Here is a 27,418-nt window from a genome sequence, read left to right as displayed (position 1 = left end):
GCTTAAACTTGGGCCTACCCAGAGCCAGGGCATAAAGCGTAGTGAGGGAATCTTTCAGGCCATGCAATTTCACATCCATCTGTTCCGCAAACAAGATCTTGCCCTTGAACTGGAGGTCCTGCAAGGAATTCTGTGCCTCACAGGACAGCCCAGACAGCAATAGCCATGACGCCCTTCTCATGGACCCTACGGAGGACGTGGACCTTGCAACTGTATCTGCAGTATCCGCAGCATCTGATGCTGCCTGCAGGGTTGCCCTGGCAGCAGCTGTACCATCCTCCACCAGAGCTTTGAACTCCTTCCTGTTACACTCCTGGAGGGAGTCCTCAAATTTGGGTAGAAAGCGCCCCACAAATTGAACTCATACCGACCCAGGAGAGCCTAATGGTTCGCCACCCTTAACTGCAAACTCAAGGACAAATAAAGCTCTCTCCCAAATAAGTCCAACCTCCTTGAGTCTTTATTTTTCGGAGTAGGGGCTGGTTGGCCCTGTCTCTCCCAGTGGTTGACCAATTCGACCACCAGGGAGTTGGAGGCAGGGTGAGGGTACAGCTATTCATGCCCCTTGGTGGGCACAAAGTACTTCTGTTCTGCCCTCTTAGAGATGGTGAGCAAGGAAGCTGGGGTTTGCCGCAAGCCATTTGAAATTTTTGCCACCCCTTTGTGGAGTGGAAGGGCCATCCTGTCCGGTACTGAGGCCAACAGGACATTGAAGAGGGAGTCTGAGGGTTCCTCCACCTCCTCGGCCTGAAGGTTGAGACTTGATGCCACCCTTTTCAATAGTTCCTGGTGGGCCTTAAAGTCCTCCTGCGGAACAGAGGGAGGACGGGGCCGTAATTGCCACATAGGGGAGGGTGAGAATGCAGGCATGGAACCACCGGTAAGAGAGGTCCCACCACTTTGTTGCCCTCTGGACACAGAACCAAAGATGCACGTCCTACCGATTCTTTTCTGGGAGGCCGGGAAAGGGAGACCGACAGGCATGCCGAGGCTCCAGACACTGAGCGAGCCCCCACCAGGGGATGTATCAGCCAAGGAGCCCAGTGCCAATGCACCTGCTGTGGCACCGGCAGAGCAGGCTGTTCAGCCTAACTAGCCTGTCCCATCGCCTGACGACTATGAAGGGAGGCTGGGCTGGCATATGACCTGCCACTGTCCCTGGACCAGGAGGAGCGGTCGCATTGGGAATGGTGCTGACCATGAGACCATGATCCCAATGTCGAGGAACGGTACCGTCGGTGGCAGCTGCTCCATGATCAGCTCCAGCAGGCAGATCCGCAATGGTGAGGCGCCAGCGATCAACGCCTGGGACTGTGGGAACGGTGCCGTGGTGGGGCCCTGGAGAGAGACAACCAACGTGAACAGCGTCGACGACTGTACTGCAACAGGCCACGGTACCCTCTCAAAAATGAGGACCTCCGTTGCTGTTTGTCTGTCTGTCTGTCTCTGTCTCTCTGGGGCCCACTCCCTTTGCAAGGTCTTTGGTCCCTCGAGGCAGAGTGCAACCTAGAATCCCTGTCAGTCCGAACCCAGCCAGACAACCTGGTGGGGGATCGACAGTGACCAGTGTGAACAACACATGGGATGGTCGCCGAGCAGCAAAGAGCGTTGGGAACATTCCCTCAACCACGAACGGTACCAACCAGGCAGCAACTGCAGCAATCTAACCGGTGGCTTGCTTCTGGACCAGGGAGCCAATGGTGGCAGAGCTCCTGGTACCAGCAGGGGCATAACGTCCTGGGCCACTTGCAGGGCCTCTGGCATGGAGGGCACCCGGACATCTTGGGAAGCCTGCGCCAACTGGTCTGGGTTACTCCGTTCAACCTGAGTCGGAGGCCTGGAGGCCGACAGGGACCGAGAACTACCCAACAGGGGTCTAGTCTCTCCCCCATTCTTGCTCCAGTGCCTCGATGGAGAAGACCTCCTCTTAGCCTTCTTGGAGTGCCCTGCGGACGAGGAGCAGTGCTGACTGGTGGAAGGCGCCGAAGGGTCGAGGCACACCAGAGTCAGAGTCATTGCCAACTCCATCAGAATGGCTCAGAGCCGAATGTCTGTCTTTCTTGGTCCAAGGCTTGAAAGATCTGCAAATCTTGCTGAGATTGGGTTTCTCTCAGACAGTGTAAACAGTCTGCATGCGGGTCACTCACTGGCATCGGCCGCCTGCAAGTGTCGCACGACTTAAAGCCCAGGACACGGGGCATGCCCCAACCCCGGCGCACTAAACTAAACTAACACTAATTTAAACTACTTCAACTACAGGTACTACTACTACGAACAAACAAGAGTTCTAGAGGAAAGCTTCAGACAAGCTGGAGCAGAGCAGTTCCGATGCACCTTCACTGGCGGCAAGTAGGAACTGAGGGTGGGGAGAGCGCACATCACCCCTCATACTGTGCCATAGAGGCGCCATTCCAGGAGTCACTTGGGGCGCTCCCCTAGGGGCACTGTTAGGGGAAAAACTTCAAGCACTGGTGCACATGGCGAGCATGCACACCTATTGTGGAATACACATAAGCAATCGCTCGAAAAAGAACATGGATTGGCTCCATCCATCGAGGCTTTGTCTACATTTATACTTTTTTCTTCTCAAATAATTCTCTTCTACCCCATTTTGTCTGCCTTTTCTATTTAGATTTAGATTGTAAGCCTTTGGGCAGGGACTACGTTTTACTATGCGTACATATAGCACCTAACATAATGAGATCACATTCTTAGTTGGGGCTTCTAGGCTCTTCTGTAATAAAACTAAACAACAATAAATTTCATTACTACCACTGGTGGGAGCGCTAGTACAGACAGGCTGTCAATTGAAGCCACTCTTCAGAGCAAGTCTAGAAGACGTAATGGTTAAAAATGCCAGGCCTGTGGGGCTGATCCAAACCAGTGCTCCCACTCTTTCTATCACTGGTAGAGCTGTACCATGCCAACAATGGACAATTTTAAGTTTAGGGTAAAGCCAGCCAAAGCCCAGCTAAACTACAATTTTAGCTTTGAAGTGGTTTTGAGTCATGTTTAAAATTGCTCCAGCAAACATGGTTTAAATAAAGGAGTCACTATTAATTAGTGCAAAAGATTAGCTCTTTCTCCGTATGAAGAGCTCTGAATGTTGCTTCCACAGCACTTCCCAAAACTGAGACCAAGAGCCAATAATCTCTTATTATGCTGCAGAACATTACTACTAGGCCTTTAGGCCAGATGGACTCTATCTAAGGTTTATATAAGTTATTAATTATTACTTGTAATGTGGTAATGCCCAAAGGCCCAGATTGGGATTGCAGTTGTACTGTGTTAGGCATTGTACAAACACATGGTCTAAGAGCTTCCAATCTAATTTGAAACATGATGCACAGTATGAACAAATAGGAAGACAAATAGGAAGAGCTGGAGAGGGGATCTAACAGTAGTGACATTAAGTGTTGCAAATTACTCAGCTAGTGTGCAGAACTCAGTGGCTCCAGATTTGGCTTTTTATTTTTAACCCAATAAATAAAATCTCATCTGTCTCCCACTGTCCCATCCAACATTGGTTTGAAAATTATTTACAGGCATCATAAAAGAAGTGGGTCTTGAGCAGGGGTGGGCAAACATTTTGGCCCAAGGGCCACATATGGGTCCGGCAATTGTATGGTGGGCCATAAATGCTCACAAAATTGGGGGTTGGGTTGCAGGAGGGCTCCTGGTGGGGGTATGGGCTTTGGGGTGCAGCTGTGGATGAGGGGTTGGGAGTTCAGGAGGGTGCTCCGGGCTGGAACTGAGGGATTCAGAGGTTGGGAGGAGGATCAGGACTGGGGCAGGGGGACAGGCTCCGGGTGGCGCTTACCTCAAGCAGCTCCTAGAAACAATGGCATGTCCCTATTCCAACTCCTACCCAGAGGTGCGGCCAGGCAGCTCTGCTCACTGCCCTGTCCACAGGCACTGCCCCTGCAATTCCCACTGGCTGTGGTTTCCAGCCAATGGGAGCTGCGGAGGCGGCGCTTTGGCCGGCGGCAGTATGTGGAGCCCCCTGGCTGCCCCTATGTGTAGGAGCTCTAGGGCGGACATGTCGCTGCTTCTGGGAGTCGTACAGAGTGCAGCAAGACCCTGACCCCACCTCCTGGTAGGAGCTCAAGGGCCGGATTAATACATCTGAAGGGCAGAATGTGGCCCCTGGACCGTAGTTTGTCCATCCTTGGTCTTGAGGAAAGAGAATAGTGGCATTTTTGATCCCTTTCACATAGCAAGCCTTTGAGTGCGACTCCCCCCCACTTTATAAATTAAAACCACTTTTTTATATATTTAACACCATTATAAACGCTGGAGGCAAAGCAGGGTTTGGTGTGTAGGCTCACAGCTCTCAACTCCCCATGTAATAACCTCACAATCCCCTAAGGGGTTCCAACCCCCACTTTGAGAACCTCTGCTCTTGAAGATACTGGACATACAGCCTCCTTGGGACCACTGGACGATCAAGATCCTAAAGGAGCACTCAAGGATGATAAGGCCATTGCGGAGAAACTAAATGAATTCTTTGCATTGGTCTTCACAGCTGAGGATGTGAGGGAGATTCCTAAACTGAGCCATTCTTTTTAGGTGACAGATCTGAGGAACTGTCCCAGATTGAGGTATCATTAGAGGTGGTTTTGGAACAAATTTATAAATTAAACAGCAATAAGTCACTAGGACCAGATGGTATTCATCCAAGAGTTCTGAAGGAACTCAAATGGGAAATTACAGAACTACTAACTGTAGTCTGTAACCTATTATTTAAATCAATTTCTGTACCAGATGACTGTACAGGATGTGATGCCAATTTTTAAAAAAGGGCTCCAGAGGTGATATTGGCAGTTACAGGCCTGTAAGTCTGACTTCAGTACCCGGCAAACTGCTTGAAACTATAATGAAGAACAATATTGTCAGACATATAGATGAACCTCATTTGTTGAGGAAGAGTCAACATGGTTTTAGTAAAGGGAAATCATGCCTCACCAATCTACTAGAATTCTTTGAGAGGTCAACAAGCATGTGGACTAAGGGGATCCAGTGGACACAGTGTACTTGGATTTTCAGAAAGCCTTTGACAAGGTTTCTCACCAAAGGCTCTTATGCAAAGTAAGCTGCCATGGGATAAGATGGAAGGTGCTTTCGTGGATTGGTAACTAGTTAAAAGATAGGAAACAAAGAGTAGGTATAAATGATCAGTTTTCAGAATGGAGAGAGGTAAATAGCAGTGTCCCCCAGGAGTCTGTACTGGGTCCAGTCCTATCCAACATATCCATAAATGATCTGGAAAAAGGGGTAAACAGTGAGATGACAAAATCTGCAGATGATACAAAATTACTAGAGACAGTGAAGACCTAGGCAGACTGGAAAGAGCTACAAAAAGGTCACTTAAAACTGAGTGACTGGACAACAAAATGGCAGACAAAATTTAATGTTGATAAATGCAAAGTTATGCACATTGGAAAGAATAATCCCAATTATACATATAAAATGATGGGGTCTAAATTAGCTGTTACCACTCAAGAAGGAGATCTTGGAGTCATTGTGGATAGTTCTCTAAAATCATCCACTCAATGTGCAGTGGAAGTCAAAAAAGCAAAAACAGAATGCTGGGAATAAATAAGAAAGGGATAGATAATAGGACAGAAAATATCATGTTGCCTCTATATAAATCCATGGTAGGCTCACATCTTGAATACTATGTGCAGATGTGATCACCCCATCTCAAAAAAAAGATATATTGGAATTGGAAAAGATTCAGAAAAGGGCAACAAAAAATAGGGGTATGAAACAGCTTCCGTATGAGGAGAGATTAATAAGACTAGGACTTTCCATCTTGGAAAAGAGACGGCAAAGGGGAGATATGATTGAGGTCCATAAAATCACGATTGGTGTAGAGAAAGTAGATAAGAAAGTGTTATTTACTACTTTTCATAACACAATAGCTAGGGTCACCAAATGAAATTAATAGGCAGCAGGTTTAAAACAAACAAAAGTAAGTATTTCTTCACACAACGCACAATCAACCTGTGGAACTCCTTGCCAGAGGATGTTGTGAAGTCTAAGATCATAACAGGGTTCAAAAAAGAACTAGATAAATTAATGGAAGATAGGTACAATAATGGCTATTAGCCATGATGGGCAGGGATGGTGTCCCTAGCCTCTGTTTGCCAAAAGCTGGGAGTGAGTGACAGGGGACGGATCACTTGATTACCTGTTCAGTTCATTCCCTCTGGGGCACCTGGCACTGGCCACTGTTGGAAGACAGGATACTGGGCTAGATGGACCTTTGGTCTGACCCAGTAGGGCCACTCTTATGTTCTTGGGCAGAGAAATGGTTATTGTAATATGGACCTTTTGAAGAGGGGGCGGGGACAGGAGGGACACCCTACTTCCCCAAATCCAGAAAACAGGAAATCTCTGACTTCCCCTTCTCATATTGTCTTAATTTTTCTGAGTTTACCAAAACCTGAAGAGCAGCTCCCTGTAAGCTCAAAAACATGTCTCTCTAACAGAAGTTAGTCCAATAAAATAATAAATAATAATAATAATACATCATTCACCTTGTCTCTCCAATAGAACTATGACCATATATAAAATATACAGTATCATCAGAGAATCAACTGAATTCTTCAGAAACAAGAATAAACTGAAACATCACCAAACACAAGAAAGAGAGAGGGAAAAAAAATCATGGATGCTCTTTACAATAACTACAAACAGAACAATAAAATAAACACTACCAACTTCCCTAAATGTCTTAACTATGTGTAACAATCAAGATCAAATAAATCTTCAAATCAATAATATTTAACCATTTCCTAGATTGTTTATATTAGTCAAACCAGCCAATTAAGAATGGTTCATTTCTTTTTTAATAATTTTTAAAAAGCAACCAACCGGTCAGCATAGTAGAATGGATAGATTTTGCTGTCCATTTTAATCTGACACATCTGACAAAGCCAAAGATTTAGCCTCCACCTGTCTAAAGTGAGGGGGGTGGGAAATAAAATAAATGCTCACACAGGAACACCTTAAGGCCATGAAATAACTTGCCCCAGTGTTGCTAGGCACATCTCAGACTCCATTCCTGTCAACGACTAAGAGAAAAGATATGTTTTCACCAATCTTGATTCTACAAAAGTCCCTGCTGAGGTAGTGTAGTCAAGTAGACAGGACACTAACTGGAGACTTAGAAGATCTGGATTCTATTTCAAGCTCTGCCACTGACTCAGTGGGTGACCGTGGGCAAGCCACTTCACTCTCTGTGCTTCCATTTCCCCTTCCACTCTTTCCATTGTCTATTTAGATTGTAAGCTCCTTAAGGCAAGGACTGTCTCTTATTATATGTCTGTATACTATCCCCTATAAAAGGACCTCTAAGAACTACTGTAATAGAAACCATAATGATATAAAATGACAAGATCACTCCTTAAAGGTACTGTGTGTGAATTCAGCACTTTAATATAATCCAGAGCTAAAGACCATCCTAAACTTAATGATTCCAATATGACAAACTGATGAAACCAAAGTTCTAAAAAGCAGATAACCAGCTAGAAGTGCTCATCACCAAATGGTGATGCATTTTCTGTTAGATACACAAACACTGCAGGGCAAAGAAAAAAATGACTGAACACATTACCTTTGTGGGAGGTCACAAAATGGCAGCTTATTTTAAGCAGCACTTGTACAGTAGTCTGTATGTGCATATTCAATCCATTACTAAACTCAGAATTCGAGGTTACCTATTTCATAACCAAGAAAGAAATAGTAACACATACTTCAACAAGTAAAATGTATGAACCCTTATATATCCATCTATTTCTAAATCACCACTGATTGCAGCATCTAGGTGCCAAATATTAAAATGTACACTTCTGCCTCACCTTGGGAAGACTAGCTATATCTACTCCACCCTCGGTAGGGTTGTACTACATAGGCGATGCCTATCTCTCCAGGTATCTCCAGACAAGAAATAAAAAAGAACCTCAATACATAGGTACTGTTCTTGTGTCACCAGAACTTGGCCTGTTACTGGTACTAAATGATGGAAATGTACAGTACATAATCCAAGTTCTAGTATGTGCCTTCACAGAGTTAATAACACTTTAAAAACAAACCAGGAAGAAACTGCACATAGTTTATGAGATCCATCTTAAACTAATTCAATCAGTTGTGTTTTTTTGCTGGAAGGAATATTACTGTCTGTATTACACTTCAAAACTGGTTCTGCAGGATCTGCTCACTGTGCATTTGTAATTTAATCAACACCTTAGAAAAAAACTGACACTCTGCCACAACTCAGCCTTAACGTAGTAGATTTAAAATTAGCCATAGAAACATCAGAAGCCTCACACTGGATGGACAGCACCTGACTGTATTATATCTAAACATTTTGGCACTATCAAAAATCTGACTGTACAAAAGTATTACAGAATCCCAGGGTTAGAAAGGACTGCAAGGGTCATCTAGTTTAACTCTCTGCCAAGGTGCAGGATTTGTCGTGTCTAAACCATCCAAGACAGATGACTATCCAGCCTCCTTTGAAAAACATTATGTAGCCTCTAAATTACAACAGGAGGTTGCATAGCACACTGAAAGAGACGACTTAATAAAGAGGTAATGTAAGAGCAAAGACAACTGGTTTTTTTCCTATATAAATTCAAGATCACAGAGGAAAAAGCAAATATGCTTTGCAAAGACTAACATTTGTGTTGCTTAATAACGCAAAGCTAATTTAAACTTTGAATATGATTTGGTGATACTGAATGTACAAGTTGAAGATAAGGCCACCATCTCTCACAAAAATTAATTTCCCCCATGTTGCCAATAAAATGTTAGATATGACCTCAGCATGAATAATCTGGTCATGCCTAATATCATCTTCCCCTCCGAAAGTCTCCATTAAGATTACCATCAACTTCCTGGTACTTTTGTCCAATAGAAGTCAGGTTTATTTAATTAGTACTTTCGCTCTTTTGGTGTATTGTTCAGGGTGGATAAAAATCAACGCTGTTTTTTTTAACTGGAAAAAATCATTTTTTTAATTTAAATTGGATATCTTTGATAAAATGCTTTTTGAGGAAAAAACCTATCTAAAAATAGCTTTAATTAAGATATAATGTATCTCAAAGATATCTCATCATTGAATAGGGATTATAAATTTTAATGCTATAGTATGAGACAATATATTCATGTAATGTTTAAGAAAAGTTTTCTAAATAAGTTCAAATAGTTCGTGGATTAGGGACCCAATTTTATGGGGTTCCAGGGGCTTCTGTATAGATTATTTAGGTTAATCAAGGGGGGGTCAACCTGTGGCTCCTGGAGCCGCATGTGACTCTTCAGAGGTTAATATGTGGCTCCTTGCATAGGCGCTGATTCCGAGGCTGGAGCTACAGATGCAAGCTTTCCAATGTGCTGTGGGGTGTTCACTGCTCAACCCCCTGCTCTGCTCCAGGTCCTGCCACCATTCCACCCATCCCCCCAAAGCCTGCCATACTCTCACTTCTCCCCTCTCCCCACCAGAGCCTCCTGCTCACTGCAAAACAGCTAATTGCTGCAGGCGGGAGGCATGGGGAAGAGAGGGTGAGGTGCTGATTGGCAGGGCTGCTGGTAGGCGGGGAGGTGCTGGGGGTTGAAGGGGGTTAGCAAATGGGGGCTGCTGACGTATTACTGTGGCTCTTTGGCAATGTTCATTGGTAAATTCTGGTTCCTTCTCAGGCTCAGGTTGGACAACCCTGGATTAATCCTATCTACCCAATGGGACTCAGTGCTCAGTCTACAAGATACTATCAGAGATGCTTAGTTTTGCAGTTCTCAAACTGTGGATTTGTGTCTTCAGAGATAACATGCTTGTTAACAGCAAAAATGTTTTTAAATAAATAATATATAGAGGTGAGAAATAACAAGACCTCAACTCTATTGTCCCTCTGCAAATGTGTACACAGAGTCAATCCCTTACCTCTCTCTAAAAGTGCAAAGTTTCAAAAAGTTCAATGAATAGAAGATTGTTGGGGGTGGAGTAGATCTGGACAAAGAAAAGAAGTCTGGAGATAAATGTGAGACGGGAAGGACAGGCAGCAGAAACAAAAGTGAAACTGTTTGAGCAGCATATTCCAAAAGTCTTGAGGTCTTTGAGTGTAGCCTTCATTGATCTGAGATCTACCATACCATTCTCTCAGTAGAAGGGAAAACCTATAATGGCAGCAGGCCACAAGAGAGACCCAGCTTGGGTCTCATCTATCTCTGTGTTGTGAACAATATGTTGGTTGTTATAACCTTAATACAAGAATGCACTTTTATGTAGAAATCCATGATTAAATCGAGTCTCCCTGACTAGTGATTTAAACCATGATTTAAATCAAATCCACCCTGGTGCTGTTTAAATTTACATCTCTTTGACTGAGCTGATAGAAGCTCCACTGTTCAATTTTGAACCAGTCAAGTTCCTTATATGTTGTATAAAATTGTACCATACCTTTAACAAAGTCATATGACCTAGTTTTCATTGATGACTAACTGCTTATTTCTAGTCCTTGTTCTTATATCAACCTTTTCCTTTACAACTTCATTTTCCCAGTGGAAAATTGTAAAAGGTAATCAATGCCACTTCCTAAAACTGGCGATACATTAGAGTCTAACATAACATCCCATCTCAATTTATCAAACAGTATTTAAAATAATGAAAAAGATTCACAATATATCCAAAATCTTAATGATGATCTAACCTTCTGTCAATTTGGCTTCTCCACAGTGACACCACTTGATCTCTACTCAAACATGACTCTGTTTGGATAAATCATATTCCTTACGCTCTGGATAAGGAGCACAGTACAGATGCAATTCTTCTTGTTCTATAATAGTACTAGTTACGATCTCTTAGCACTCATGTTCATCTTTCTTTGCTCTTGCTCTTTACTCATCATGATGCTTTAATTAGAACCTCTTGAAGATTTCCAGTTCCACCTTATCTTTTCTTTTCCTCTCATCTATAACAAAAGTATCTTTCTCTAAAGGAATCCTGCCCCCCCAATACCTGCCCCTTACATAAAGTAACTCCTTGCTTAACATTGTAGTTATGTTCCTGAAAAATTCGACTTTCAGCAACACGATGTTAAGCAAATCCAATTTCCCCATAAGAATTAATGTAAATGGGGGGGGTTAGGTTACAGGGAAATTTTTTTCACCAGACAAAAGACTATTTTGTAGTATATACGCACACACACAGAGTTTGTTTAAAATGTATACTGTGTGTCTGTAATACTGTACACAGCAATGAAGATTGTGAAGCTTGGCTGAGGTGGTGGAGTCAGAGGGTGGAATATTTCCCAGGGAATGCCTTAGTGCTGAATGATGAACTAGCACTCGGCTGAGCCCTCAAGGGTTTACACGTTGTTAATGTAGCCTCACACTCTACAAGGCAGCACAAATGGAGGGAGAGGAGACAGTATGGTAGACAAAGACAAAGACACACACCCTGTGGAAGAGAGAGAGAGCTATGCATTGCCCCTTTATGTACGATTATCCCACTCTAAAGTACATTGCCTTTTTAAGCAGGTCAGCAAGTTGAGACAGCAGCTGCTGCTAGCAAGCTCCCTCCATCCTGAGCCCTGTTATGTCCCACCCTGCTCTGTGGAGATGGGGTAAGCAAGGGCAGGAGCAGGGGGGAGGAGGACACCATGACATTAGCACCCCTCTTCCCCCGCCCCATACAGCAAACAGCAGGCTCCCAAGAGGAGCTCCAAGGCAGAGGGCAGGAGCAGCACATGGCAGTGGGGAGAGGGACAGCTGAACTGCCAGCAATTGATAGTCTGCTGAGCAGCTGCCACACAGGGAATTTACGGGAGTGGGGAGCTCATAGCGGGGCTGTCGGTCCACCCTGGTTCCAACTCCCACACCAGCCAGCTGCAACAGATTGCTCTTTCTGCAAGCAGAGGACAAAGCAGGCGGCTGACAAACAACGGAAGTAAGGACAGAATGGTATGGTATTGCCACCCTTACTTCTATGCTACTGCTGGTGGGGTGCAGCCTTCAGAGCTGGGCACCTGGCCAATAACTGCCACACTCCAGCCGCCCAACTTTAAAGGCAGCACAGAAAAAAGGGTGGCAATACCGAGACCCCCCTGCCATTTCCCTTTGGGCAGGACCCCAAACTGGTCCCCCCCATGAAATCTGTATAATATATGGTAAAACCACACACACACACAAAACCCAAACTAACAAAAAAAAACACCACCACAGATTTCACGGTGGGAGACCACATTTCACAGTCTGTGACGTCTTTTTCATGGTTGTGAATTTGGTAGGACATTACTTACCAGTGTATGATTGATTGGTAAGAATCCACAAATTGGCTGTTAAATCTGTTTTAAAAGCTCAAAATACAACAAAAACTTTTTCCTTGCCAAGAAGAAAGGTACTTAATGACTCTAGTTTCAATTTGAAAAGTGGACTTCCCGAAGTCAGAGAGTCAATCCTGATAGTCAACTCATTCTTCCTTCCTCCTGAGGTTATCTGAAGTACCCCAGAGCTTACTGTAAGAGAGGTTTTTTTAAAACATGAGTCTTTCAACCTGAGGCCACGCCTTCTCTGTATAAACATTAATATAACCCAGGACACTTTTATAATAGTGAAGTCTGAAGGGTCAGTTTACACAATGCTCTCAAACCTCTAACTGCAGAGGGCACCATGACTAATAGCTCGGGGAAATAAATCCAGGCACATGTTCAGCTCCAGGGTTAATGCTCTTCTACAGTTTACACCACACATTTGGAGTTCCAGCACCAGATCTGCTACTAGCAGTGCTGAGGTTCACACACTTCAGTATATCAGCAATGCAAATTCATTTACTGCTCATGCTCCGGTTCTGTGTAGTAAAAGATTCATCAGGTTAACAGAGAGCTGGCGGTGATAATATGAGCCCCTAGTAAACCAGGATGTCTCCGTCTTTTAACACAACCTGGGCATATTACAAGTAGCCTCTTTCAGCTTACACACACACACACACACACACACACACTGAACTCTGCACCCCAATTTAATGGAATCTTTGCAGGGGGTTCCCAAATTGGATTTAATTAGCCTTTAGGTTTTGTCCAAGTTTCCTCAGGCAAAATTTCTGGGACTTGGCTTTCCCAGTATTTAAAAAAAGTGCCAACGCTTCTTGTTGCTATTTCTGACAGTGTTTCATTTCTTCAAGATCTAAAACTGACTGTTATTCAAAGGAAAAGCTGTAACGTAAGTCACCAGAAAATGACATACATTACACTGTAGTGCGTGGGATGAGGAAGCTGGTTGCGAAAGAGTGAAAGCTGTGTTGCTAAGCAGCTGCCTGAAGACAGTAGACTAATTTCTATCATCATGTGAAAAGAGCTGGAACTTCTGTAATTTGTAAGAACTGAAAAAAGTATCACTTATTTTATTCTGTATATGGGCAGAGGAGAAAAACAGATTCAAGACGTTGATTTATGTTACCATAATTACTAAGGAAGATTACTCATGAAAACTGTTAAACCAAGGAACTGTTTAAAGTTTTCTATTTGAGTTCTTAGTTGTTCAGATATGGCCTTTATTCTAGACAAGATAGAAGTTACTAGCTGTTTGCTATGCTATAAAGATCGTTAATTACTTTTAACTAATATGCCAGATAACATTTTACATATTTATCATTTTCACAAAAGTAAAAAAACCCACCAAACTATCTTAGCAGTGATGCAACATGCTACTGCAGGAGGATCAACCTGTTCAGGTCTTTATCTCAAGCTGCCATGAGCTGCAAACACACTCAGCCCTGGGGTGGTGATGAGGATGTGAGCCTTAAATTGCTCTGTTGATGATGTTGGAACCATGCCCAGCCCTCCTCAGCTGGAAATATAATTGTTGCAATGCAACATCTTGATGGGAACAGAAATAGGACTGCTGTAGGAGTACAGAAAAGAAAGGGATAAACTTGTGTCTCAGAAGATGTCATTTTCCCTGTTCATTTTACTCTCCCTTGGTTGCAATGATCTCTCTTTCACCATATACATTCAAATTGATTTTCCACTATTATTTGGTTTGGGGTTTTTTTGCCCAATATCATTCCTCTGCTCCCTCCTCTACATTCCTAGAAATACTAGGCTTTAAATTCACTGGATAATTGTGGAGACTGGACAACTTTTCAGCATCTCCCATGATACTGGCTTCTCTTTGAGTGGAGAATCCCACTTCTAGAGATGTAGTCAGTGTTAACAATGCATCTCAATACTGATTCCTTGCATTACTTTGTCTTGTCCCAATCTTACCGGTTATGGGAGTGCACAGGTATTACAGTAATGGATGTGATATAAGTATCTAGGACAGAGGAATTTTGAGAGAAGAACGTAGTAGGATCTGCCTTCCCTCACCACTGCCACAATTGTTGCTCAGAGCAGCTCCATGAGGCGAGGAGTTACCTAGAATGCTGAGCGGAGGCCCTAGTTCTGCAGGCAGGGTATAGTGATTTTAAGCCCCATCTTCTTCCACTAGTTCAGACTCTCTCCCAGTATTTTGGACCACACCTGCAGGAAGGGGCTCAGGAGAACAGCCCTGCTAAGCAACTGCCTCTGCTTAATCTCTACTCAATTCTTTAAGTGAATAAACCAGTAGAAGAGAGAGTTCTTTCCTTCCTCCATTTGCTCACTGCCCCTTGACTTGGTGCAAGAGAAGGAAATGGCAGACACATACTAAAGGCTATGGCCATTTAAAATAATCCCAAGTCGTGCTAGAGGGGAAAAAAGTGAAGTTATTTGTAGGGTGAGAGTTGTATGAGTGTTTCTTCTGACTACCAATCCAATAAAAGTGACTATCACCATGAGAGGGGTAATGATAAATTCAAAAATGTATGCCTAAAACTTTTGTATGTTCCTCCTAACTAAAAAGAATGTACCTCATACAATCAGATTAAAGATGAGCGAATACTGATACTTTTGTTTACTTCCTTGTTTAAACACCAGCAACACTGCTGATGTCAAGGAATCTGGAAAGAGTGTTAACCTCTGCTTAAAGTGATAGAAGACCATGTTCTGTACGCGCCGCACCTCTCCACGATCCTCTTCTGTGCATTTAAAGTTACTGTATTTCTCTTGTGGCTCTCTGGAAGTTCTAGACCAGAGGTTCTCAAACTGTGGTCCAGGGGTCACCAGAGGTCCACAAGCTCCATTCAGGTGGTCCTCATATAGTTCCCTCTAAGTTGCGTGCCTGGGTGGCCACACACAAGAGAATGAAGCGCCACCCTACTTGACTCCAATTAGGTGCCTGGACCTTGGAGAAGACACACATGTAAGGTGAGATGGTAGCCTTGGGGGGAATAGGAGATAGGTGGGAGGGGCAGTATGGTGGGGTGGTCACCTCTCTCTGGCTCAGAAGGGGTTAGAAGCCAGCACTTGGGGAGTGCTGGGGCTGAGAGCTAATCAGAGAAGGTTAGGAGGCAGCCAATCAGGGCCAGACTGCAGGGCCAGGAGGCTGCCAGTCTCTCTCCAGCCTTAGAGAGGGAAAGACTGGCTGCCTGCCAGCAGAAGAAGGTACCTTGGACAGAGCAGGAGCAGCTCCAGCCTGGTGAACTCCCCAGCTGAGGCTTTGCTTCCAAAAACTGAGGAGGTATTGAGGCAGTGGGGAAGCAGCCAAGGAAGAAGCAGTCGGTCCACCCCCCTTGCCGATGATGAGTGGCCACTTCAGACTTTGGTTTGCCCCTGAGGGATAGGGCTTGATGAAGACTGGCAGTGGGTCACTGGGCTGAGGTGGGATGTGGGTTCCCCAGGGAGGGGAGGAACCCTGAGTCTGGGGGCACTGCTGTGGGGCAGTATCCCAGAGAAAAGGCCAAGGGGAATGTGGGGCCTACTCTGATGCCAGTGGTAAGACAAGTAGTGACAGCAGGAGACACACTGGCCAGCAGAAGGCACTCTGGAGCTGGAAGAGCTAATTCCCAAAGTAACCAGCAGGAGGTGCCATGGCAGTGAGTGCATGCCATGCTACAGGGAGTGGGGTGAGAAGAGGGGGTGGGGGTAATTTGGGACATGCAGGACTGTGGTGGTCACAAAAAGAGGCAACTTTCCCCAGCTCCACGGCGAGACACCCTCCACCCACCCTCCTTCCCAGCCCCAGCTCAGGGGCTGCCGTGGCAGGGGAGAGAGGGCACATCCATTGCATTAGAAAGATAAGACTAACTGATATTAAAATATGAGTTGTGTGCTTTTATTTGTAGAACAAAAAAAGTAAGTTTTTTTTAATATAGTGCTTTTTTCCAAAACACTTTACAATAGTTAGCTAATGATACAAACAACATTTGGAAAGATCATTAAGTGGTCTGCCAAGACCCTCAGCAATTCTGAAGTGGTCTGCGAAAAAAAGTTTGAGAACCACTGTTCTAGACCATGAAGTCTCAGTTGATGGCATAATAGAGCTAAGAACACAGATGGTTTCCTGTCTCTTTATTGCCCAGTGCTGATGCAATATTCACTTGCAGTCTTTCAAAACTGTGAAGTACAGTAGCCAAAAGGGTATTCTTAACTCCTACATAATTAGATACTATGCAGTAGTCTTGACACCTACTGACAAAGAAGGTATGCCTGAAGAAGAAAATATAGTGAGGAAGTTAGCAAATTTAAGGGCTACATTGTCATGGCATGAGCTGTCATTTCTGAAAGGCAAACTATTTCAACTTGTAGTAACAGTGAGAATCTTAGAATCGGGAGGATTCCTGGGTAGACCTAATGAGAACACTAGTTATTTTGTTCTCCAACTGGCTACTTCAGTTGTTCAGTCCTGTATTACCAGTGCATCCAGTCTATCCTGGCATTTGATCTTCTACATATAACTCAAAAAATTGAATTGCAATTACAAAACTGTTGCTATGTTAGTTTTGGCTTGCTCCACAAATCGTAGACACATACAACAGGAAAAGACTTTGATCGATCATCTAGTCCGGTTACCTGCACTGAGGCAGAACTAAGTATTGTTTAGACCATCTGACAGGTGCTTGTCTATCCTGTTCTTCAAAACCGCCAATCATGGAGATTCCACAACCTCCCTAAGTAATTTGTTCCAGTGCTTAACTACCCTTAGGAGTTAGGAAGTTTTTCCTACTGTCTAAATCTCCCTTGTTGCAATTTAAGCTTATTACTACTTGTCCTGTCCTCAGTGGTTAAGGAGAACAATTTATCCCCTCTCTCTTTACAACAAACTTTTATGTACTTGTAGACTTGTTACCATGACCCCTCAGTCTTCTTCTCCAGACTAAACAAACCCAAAGTTTTCAATCTTTCCTCATAGGTCATGTTTTCTAGACCTCTACTCATTTTTGTCCAAATCCTCTGGAGTTTCTTCAATTACTGGGGCTTTTTAAAAACAACAGCAACAGAGTACATTAAACTATGAGAGCACACCCTACCAGACTGCATCAGTTATAAAGCAGTTCAAAATCTGGGGCCTGAACTACTTGACAGATTCTCATTATCTTAAGTGCAGAAATTGTTAGCATAAATATGCTGTCTCACATTAAGAGTACTAAACGTGTACACTTTAAGAAGGCTCTAGAGGTGATCCAAGGTACTACAGACCAGTAAGCTTTGCACCTATACAAGACCTCCACACTTAAAGTTGTCCCAGTTAATGTTGTTTCATTGCTGATCAATTATGGAACATTTTCATTTAAAGTTGTGAAATGCTCCCTTCTAACATCATTTGGCAGTCGCCTGTTTTGTCCACTGCTTGCAGGAAGAGCAGCTGTCATAACCTATTCCCAGATTTGGACCTTAGCGTCCAAAATATGGGGGTTAGCATGAAAACCTCCAAGCTTAGTTACCAGCTTGGACCTGGTAAAGCTGCCACCACCCAAAAAATTAGAGTGTTTTGGGGCACTCTGGTACCCCCAAAAACCTTCCCTGGGGACCCCAAGACCCAAATTCCTTGAGTCTCACAACAAAGGGGAATAAACCATTTCCCTTCCCTTCTCCCTTCCAGGTGTTCCCTCCCTGGGTTCCTGGAGAGATAAACAGAAGCAAGCTCTGTGACTCTAAACAGAGGGATTCCACCCTCTCTATTTCCAGTCCTGGAAAACACAAGCACCAAGAGAGAGCCAAGCTCGCTCCCCCCTCACCCCCCTCCTTCACCCAGAGGGAATGCAACGTCAGGCTAGTAAATCTAACACGCACAGATTTCCCCCTGACTTCTTCCTCACACCAATTCCCTGGAGTTCCCCACCAAAGAAAAATTCCAACAGGTCTTAAAAAGAAAGTTTTATATAAAAAGAAAGAAAAAATACATAAAAATGGTCTCTCCGTATTAAGGTGACAAATACAGGGTCAATTGCTTAAAAGAAATATGAATAAACAGCCTTATTCAAAAAGAATACAATTCAAAACACTCCAGCAACTACACACATGTAAATACAAAAAAACCCCAACATATAAACCACTGTCCTTTCTGTACTTACAACTGGGAAACAGAAGATTAGAAAGCAGGAGACAGAAATCCTCTCATAGCCGAGAGAGTGTACAGGCACAAGACAAAGAACAAAGAACTCAGACACAAACTTCCCTCCACCCAGATTTGAAAAAGTCTTGTTTCCTGATTGGTCCTCTGGTCAGGTGTTTCAGGTTACTCCTTTCCAGGTAAAAAAAACATTAACCCTTAGCTATCTGTTTATGACAGCAGCCCATTGCAGCTAGCTGGTGGGTGGTTGGAATCAGGGTGGACAAGCAGCCCCTCTATCAGCTCCCCACTCCCAAAGTTCCTGTGCAGCAGCTGTCCCTCCCTCCACTACCATGTGCTGCTCCTGCCCTCTGCCTTGGAGCTGCTCCCAGAGACACCTGCTTGCTGTACAGGGGGTGGGGGAGAAGAGGGGAAAAGGAGGGCTGTCAAGGTGTCTCCCCCTCCCTCCTGCACCCCGCTTACCCCATCTTCCATAGTGACAGGGGGACACACGATGGAGGGAGGGAGCTTCTAGGCAGTAGCTGCCTTCTCAGGTCTCAGCAAGCTGATTTAATTTAAAAGGCAATGTAGTTAAGCCTGGGGTCAGCTACTTAAAGGGGAAATGCGCATTTTCTCTCACACACACAGGGGTGTATGTCTCTGTCTGCCCATCCTCCTTTCCTGCTGCCTTGTAGAGTGTTGTGAGAGTTAACCCTTTAGGGCTCAGTCAATTGCTAGTTCATTTAGCAGTAAGGCATTCCCTGGGAAATATCCCACCCACTGACTCCTCCACCTCAACCAAGCTTCACAATCATCATCACTGTGTACCAGTATTAAATTGTTTATTTAAAACTTATACTGTACTGCATGTGTGTGTGTATATATGGGTCTTGTCTAGTGAAAAAAATTTCCCTGGATCCGAACCCCCTCATTTACATTAATTCTTATAGGAAACTGGATTCGCTTAACATTGTTTTGCTTAAAGTCGCATTTTTCAGGAACAAAATGACAACGTTAAGTGAGGAGTTCCTGTACCTTGTAAACTGATTGAAACAATAGTTAAAAATTAGAATAATAAAACATCTGGATGACAATGAGAGTTTAATCAGCAAGGTTTGTGCAAAGAAAATTTAGAATTTTATGAAGGTGTAAGAGTTATAGATGAAGAAGAATGGAATGACACTGTTCATTTAGATTTCAAAAAAGTTTTTCATAGATCCCTCACAAAAAAATAATAAAGAAAATAAGTACTCATGAGGTGAGAAGCAAAGTATTGTCATGAAACAGAAACCAGCTAAATGACAGGAAAACAAAGTAAGAGCAAGTGTTCAGTTATTAATCACAAAATGCATCATTAAACTGTGAAACCTACTTGCTCAGTGTGTTGAGGCCAAAAACTTAAGATGCAGAACAGGATTGGACCTCTATATGGATAACAAGAACCCAGAACAATAAAGTTATTGCTAATGATTTTTGGAATAAATATTAAACCTTATGCTTTAAATTTTAATGCAATCTTTAACTGTTTGGTCTGTAATGTGGGGGCAAGTTATCCCATAATCTGCCTAATGCAGTTGTCCCCAAACTTTTGAGGGTTGTACCCCCTCTTTACCCCATCCACTTCCTCCTGTCCCCCCCCCCCCACACCCCTCACACACACACCCTGAGCTGGGGCCAGGAGCAGGGCTGCAGCTCCAGGGCGTGGGGGAGGAGACATGGACCATAGTGGAGGCTCGGGCTGCACTTTAATCAGCACAGTGCTATGAGGTTATGGCTTCAGTGCATTACTTAAATGCATACGCTACATTTTCAGCCTTCTCACAGATTGTTGTGAACAATTCACAAGAAACTAAACATAAGACTAATTTTTTAAAAATTCTTTTTAGAAATGGCAGATACACTACTCGAAACCAGCTGATCCAATACAGGTGAGGTGCTATCTTGGGACTCAGTATATCCTACTCTGTACCAGCCTTCCTGTGTAACACTGGGAAATCACTTAATCTCCATGTTTCAGTTTCCTTCCCATCCCAAAAAAATGTGGATAAAAGTACTTTCTTATTTCACAAGGATCCTGCAGGGATAAACACGTTGAAAACTGTGATGCACTCAGATACTATGCTAATGAGACTCAGATAGACATAGAAACAGTCTTTTCTTACATTTTACTCTAAATCTGTATCACTAAATCTGCCAGATCAAGACTATGGAAAAGATGGGACTCTCATGTAATGGCAGTGTAAATATGAGCACATACATGAATGGGAGAGGAGATAAAAACCAACATGCAGTTTGAGGATTATCCAATACCATTGTTATAGTTCTTGTCCCTCCTTACCTATCAAGATATTTTTCTCTATGAAGCATCTTACAGGAATGCTATTAATGTCAAAAAAAGTTATTTGTATTCTCGTAATGCCTATGAACTTCAATCATGGCACAGGATCCCATTGTACTTATAAATAAGTGTTTCTTTTCTTAGAAAACTACATTCCTTTGATTAATAAAAGTGTAATAATTTCCAAAACCCAATTTACTTTTCTCATTAGATTTTGCATTTCTCTTCACACGGAGCAATTTAAATCAGTTTCACTATTATCATCAGCTTTGCTTGTATGTTTGAAGTTTTAATTGAAATTAAAGCATCTGCAGAGCCCTTTCACTAACCTGAATTTTAACCCAATTTAAACTGAACAAGTGCATCTCCTGCAGTTAGACAAAACCTAACATTTGTAAATGACACCAATGCAAATTCAATGTTAGGAATTCTTGTGATAACAGGGGGTTTTCTTAGCGCTCCCACTGCTGGAATCAAGAGATTGCGTGGTGATCTCGGCTTTCACAAGACTCGCAGAAAAGTAGGGCTAGAAAGGACCTTGAGAAGTCATCAAGTCGACCCCACCCCTGCTGTGGATAACCCTAGCCAACCAAGCAAAACTAGCTTTACAAAGGAAGCATTTAGCCTTCGGAACAGCAGAGAAAAGCTTCAATACGTTTACTCTAGTGCACCCTAAAGGCAGGGCCACCCAGAGGACTCAGGGGGCCCCTACCATAAAAAAAAGTTACAATAATATAGTCTCGCAAATTGCCCACCCTCCCCCGGGGCAGCCCTGCAAAGGCTCAGAAACCCGCCAGCAACTAAGAGCCCTACTTTAAAAAAAGTCTCAATGTTAAGCCTGTCTTACGATTTGGGGCGGGGGTAAGGTGCGGCAGTTGAACGCTAGAGGCTGCCAAAACCGCAGTTTCCGCACTCTAAGCGAGCCCTCCTTCAAAATGAGCGGCACACGTTGCTCAGGGGCGACACCTTCCGCGCGCCGCGCTCAGCCGACCCAGGGGAGGAGCCGCGCGCTTCCAAATCCCCGGGCCCAACGGGCGCAGCACCGCAAGCTCCCGGGCAAAGCCCGGCCCCCGCGCGGTGCCTGACGCTCGCTGAGGGCGGACAGGTGCCGCGTTCGGGCGAACACATCGCTTACTGGTCGTTCGCATCCAGTGCAGCAGGCGGGACCGGTCGCCTGCGCGCACGCCCCTCAGCACAGCCAGCACCGCGCTCCGCGCCTCGACAAAATCCATCGCCAGCCTCACAGGCCGCCCTAGCCTAGAGCCGAGCTCGAGGCGTACGTACGGCGCATGTGCACAGAGGGCCACTAGCCCCGCCTCCCAGCGCTACACGTGTTTCCTAATGCGCATGTGTAGGATGGAAAGAGTACTGAAGCGGCCCCTCAGTGCGCAATGAAAACGCTTCTCCGTGCGCATGTGCAGTTAATAGCCTGCGTGTCCACCCCGCACGCGCACATTCCTCGCCCTTTTCAGGGAGGCGTCATATGGCTGCTCTGCCTCTCAGTGCGCAGGTGCACAAAGAATCCCCACACCTCCCTCCCTCCTCCTGGGGCGGGGCGGAGTATAGAGTCTTGCCTCTTAAGGTGGGCTACTCTTCCTGCTGCTCTGGAGTTTTAAACGGGCCCTTTAGGGATGAATCACCATAAAGAGAAGAATGCTCACTCCTGTGGAAGTAGAGATCGTCTTTCTACAGGAAACCCATCTTAATGACTTAGGGGCAGGGAGATCTCGGAGGGAGTACATGGGGGAAGGGGTGTTTAACAGAGCATAGTACGGGGGTCTCAAACTGTGAGTCAGGACCCTCTCAGGGGGTCATAAGGTTATAACATGGGAGGCTCATGAGCAGTCAGCTTTCACCCCAAACCCCACTTTGAATCCTGCATTTATAAGGGTGTTATAATTATAAACAAACACTTTTTAATATGGAGGAGAGGGGGTTACACTTGGGCTTGCTTGTGAAAGGGGTCACCCATACAAAAAAGTTGGAGAACCACAGGCCTAGCAACATCATTTTACAAAAGACTCAATTTACAAATTTTAGACTTTGATGAGGAAGGTAGATTTTTGCTGGTGAAGGATAAGATCTTTAACTCTGTTTCTAGTGTAATAAATATGTACACGGATGAAGTTTTTCCCAAATTAATTAATATCCCATATCAATCATCATAGCAAGAGATTTTAATGCAGTGTTAAACCCTTCTTCAGACAAGTCAGGCTGGCACCAGCATACTTACTCAAATGATAGAAACATTATAAGAGATGTGTTTGTGGCAGAATGCTACCATAAAAGGAGTTTACTTTTCCCCCTTCCCCCATATTCTACATAGTCACAAATATACACCAGGAAGAAATTATGAATCTGGTGGACGCCATGTTGAATAATTAAATCAAGTCTATGATGATCTCTGCTCATACACCAGTAATACTCAAATTTTTCCCTCTTGTGGGGAATCTGAATTGTAAAGAATGGATATTGAACTCTCTTTTAAGGATAAAGATTTTCAGAATTATATCACAGAAGAAATTCTGTTTTTCCTTCTAAACAAATGGTACACCTGAAATATCACAGTCCACCCTATGTGATACTTTGAAAGCTTTTTTTAAGGAACAGGATCATTTCCTACTCAGTGGGTAGGGATAAGGCTAGGCAGACTCTGCTCCTAGAATTAAGTGAACGCCAAACTACAAAATTAGAATGGGCAAACTACCCCCCCAAGAGAGTTTTTTAAAAAAATGAGATAACTTCACTATGAAGCAAATAGACTGACTTCAAAAACAAGCCTAGTTTATTCTTTTTAGACTCAAACAAACACAAAGTGGGGAAGAGACTAGAGAAAATTCTTGCATATATGTCAAAAGGAGTTAAACATACTGAATAGTATTACTCAAATCAGAACAAGGGCAGCTAATCAAAAAGAGATCAGTGGTCAATTTTTTTTTTACATTTTACCAGGCTCTTTATAATAAGAATTCACAACCTGACCCAGAAGACCTCCCACAGATTTCAGAAAAGCATCAGGCCAAGCTGGCTTTTCCTTTGTAATCAGAAGAAATAATCAAGGCCATGAAGGAAACAGTCACAGCAAGACCTGACCCTGGTGCTGATGACTTATTGATAGAATTCTATCAAACTTCCAAAGAAATTCTGGCCCCTAAGCTGTTACATATTTGCAAAGATGCCTTTTAAAAAGATATGTTACCTTCTAATATGAGGGAAGCCCTTATTATCATACTAATTATACCAAGTGAGAATGCACAAAAGCCTAACAGCTATAGACATCTCTTTCATCAATACTAATAAAAATACTTTAATTTTTTCAAGCTTTTTAGCCAATATTTTTAGAGTGATACGGTTAATCCCAGTCATCTGGGATTTACTAAAAAAGGTTAATGTTATGGTATTTGACCAACACTCTAGAAATTCCCATGCAATCATTTCATTTGATGTAGAGAAAGCCTTTGACAGAGTGAACTGGCAATATCTGTTTCTTACCCAGGATAAGTTTGGATTGGGAAAATCCTTTATAAACAGTTTATCCATTAAATATTCAAATCCAAACTCTTGTATCCTCTCAAATAACACAACATCCCCCTCCCTGGATCTGTTTTAGGGAAGTAGACAAGGATGCCTCCTCTTCCCCTCCTGTTCAATCTGGCAATAGAACCACCTAACATACTAATTAGGGAACACTAAGGTATTCAAGGGCTCAAATCAGAGACTCAGGAGACAAAAATCTTTCTATATGCAGACAATGTCCTTTCCTCCTATTTATTAAAAATCCATCCAAATCCATTCTTAATATCCTACAAACAATAGGCAACTTTGATATATTCTTTTCTTTGAGATAAATTGGGATAAGTCAGAAGCAACGAAGATCTCATTGGCTTTAGTTGGAAGCGCACCTTAGATCTCACACCAAAGACACTGCTTGTAGCTTATCCTATAATAAGATATCTAAAGATTATTAAAAAAGGAAATTAGTTATTTAAGAGGTTAAAGCAGGCAAACACACATACACAAATGAGTTGCAATGAAGTGTCAAAAGATAATAGAAGTGTCTATAATAAGCAAGCTCTATATGTTCTTTATGGCTAACCAAAGCTAAGCAGCTGGGGATCCCTTACTTATGCCTAGAAACCTTGCCCCTGAGAATCCAAGAAGCACAGAGATCCAGTTCCTTCTTGTTAGGGATTTTATCTTTCTCCCCCCATTGCTCTGAGCTGCAAACTCAGCTGACAAGGAATTCACTTATATGACTCACCTTCAGGAGGCAGGTGAAATAGCAGAACTCTTTTGTCCTTTTTAATGTCCTACAAATAGCCCATGTGGTGTTGTTGGCCTTTTCCTGTTGGGAAGGACATAACACCTTCTGTTGGAGATCAGCACTTCACACTAATTAATGTCTCTCTCCTGTTTGATGAGCTACACAATTACAGAGGCATATAATACAAATGCTTAAATATTACCTTACGATATGGGATATAGACATTGTAAGAGAGATTAATGGATGCAGTAACTCATAAATATTCAATGAAATCTAAACACATTCTTATAATCCTAATATCTAATTTAACCATACTAACATGGAGATGAGCCAGAATAATTCCAGCTGTATTTGTCAGTGTTCAGGTGAGACATGGGGACTTTGCCATGAGCTGGTACCTGGTCTGCCAGCAACACAATGGATGTTCTTCCTAGTATAAATTTTATTCTGAATTCCCTTCCTTTTGATATTCCTCCCTTTTATTTTACCAAAATTGACAACATGATCAGGTCCTTCTTGCGGGGTGCTGGCAACAATCTCCTTACAACTCCCTATCAAAACAGGTGATTTTAGATTTCCCAACTTTAAACTTTAGCATCAGGCAATGACTCTTAACCAAGCAGCCCAATGGTGTAGAACTGATAAATGAAATTGTTTTTAATTGTTCACTTTATTAATGTAACTTCTGTTCACCATTCACTACACTTGCCTACACTGTAACTTCTGTTCCATATTGTAATTCAAACCCCATTTTAAAACACAAACCCCATTTTAAAACACTCACTCCATTTTTTAAAAGCTTCCTCCAACCTTCATTTTTGCAAACCCTGCTGTAATCTTATTAGTTTAGTTTAGATGTGTGAATGAGGTATGTATGAATGATGGAATCAACCTCCAGCCCCAGCCTGTCCTGATGACATAAAGTTCAAATACCAACGGCTGAAGACCTAGACAACAGCCCTAAACAAAGTAAGAAGCATCCACCCTAAAAAGAAAAGGACAACAGAAGGAAGATCAAAGCCAGGTCCAAGGCTGAAAGTCACGCCTGCAATTGATGGGTGATCAATCTAAACCCAGAGGCAGCGTGACACAGCAAGACCTATAGACTCTGAATCCAAACTAAAAGCCTATAAAAAAGAAGGGTGAGATGAGAAACTCTGGGTAACATTCTGCTGCCAACATGGAAGAACATCGGTGCCTGCCCAACAGAGATCCAGCTCAGCCTTGTGCCCAGCTTTCCTGGCCAGTTAGCTGCCACAAGCTACGAACCCAAGCTGCAAAATCAAGCCATGAACTTAAGCTATCTTCAGGACTGGTAACTATGCAGCAGCTGCAGAACACCTGATGTATGTGTGTGTATGTGAATGTGTGTATGTGTGTGTTTATAGGTATTAGGTATAATGTGAATGTGTGTGTGTGTGTGTGTGTATAGGTAATAGGTATAATGTGTGTGTATAAGAATTAAGATATTAGTTATTAGTCATAAATTGTTATCATAATAAATGTGGCATCTTTGCCTTGTCCCCTTTAATAAGATCCTACTGGTTTTTACTGGTCTAATATAATTGGTACAACAATGGCTCATTCTCTTATGCTGCAAAGCCCCAGACTGGCTCCATCTAGAGGAAGAATTGGTTGCTTCTTGTCCTGTTTCCATTGCGCTGCGCTCAAATTACTACTGATTTCCTAAAGAACAATTACCAACAATTGTGTCAGCCGGAAATATTTGGTGTACTATGTCTATTAAATGTAAAAATCACTCCCTTCTACATATCAAGGCCTGTATCTGGGGTAACTTGAAACTTTGCATAATAGGCAACCCCATCATTTGGCCAGGCTGGACAGGAAAGGGAAAATAATATCTTCCTCCTTTTTCCAATATTAAACAAAAGGTTCAATCTAGAGACTATGAAGGAGTGGAAATATATCCAATGTAGACATGTCATCTCCCACCTATTTAGCCTCAATGCCTGTGCTACCCTGACCCACCTGAACTGCTTTAATTTCTCCAAATATTACTGATTTCCAAAACCTATGGCAACACTATATGCAGACTTGGCCAGCAATTTTGAATTAAACACAGATTCCCTAAAAAAAATAATTAGGAGGAAGAACTAGGCCAATTATTTTCTGCTAACCAATGAAAACACATTTTAACCAGTGCTCTGAACTGTTCCTGGACTTTTGTTTAAGATTAATCCAGCAGAAAATTATATTGAGAGTGCACTGGACCGCTCTCTGTTCAAAATACATGCTGCTAAATCAGAAAAATGTATGATTCAGGTTGTGCTAATTTAACCCATATGCTCTGGAAATGCCCCTATACCTGTATGTTTTGGGCAGAACTTCATAACAGAGTAAACTTCCCCCTAACAAATCGTGTTACAAGATAAACATGTAAGTTTAAA

At 43.1% G+C, this 27,418-nt stretch overlaps 1 protein-coding gene across 5 annotated transcripts in view; it reads right to left on the bottom strand.

The window, feature by feature from the left end:
* The window catches only part of LOC115649997, a 42,726-nt gene extending 17,656 nt beyond the window's left edge, over positions 1-25,070 (bottom strand). Inside the window, exons 1-2 of one of the 5 annotated variants that reach the window (XM_030559291.1) lie at positions 21,882-21,969; positions 19,781-19,832 (exon numbers count right to left, since the gene is read on the bottom strand). Coding sequence is in view for 3 of the 5 variants with exons in the window: in XM_030559293.1 (XP_030415153.1) it covers positions 21,882-21,978 (97 nt within the window). In the remaining 2 variants the exon portion in view is untranslated. Of the gene's footprint in view, positions 1-7,621; positions 7,714-19,780; positions 19,833-21,881; positions 22,056-25,007 lie in introns of those variants that run through there. The other 4 variants (XM_030559292.1, XM_030559293.1, XM_030559289.1 and 1 more) reach the window with 4 other exon arrangements.
* Positions 25,071-27,418: the final 2,348 nt, after the last annotated feature.

Source organism: Gopherus evgoodei, chromosome 4, assembly GCF_007399415.2.
Source record: "Gopherus evgoodei ecotype Sinaloan lineage chromosome 4, rGopEvg1_v1.p, whole genome shotgun sequence".
In the NCBI taxonomy this organism is placed as follows: domain Eukaryota; kingdom Metazoa; phylum Chordata; order Testudines; family Testudinidae; genus Gopherus; species Gopherus evgoodei.
This window is presented reverse-complemented; position numbering and strand designations above follow the sequence as displayed.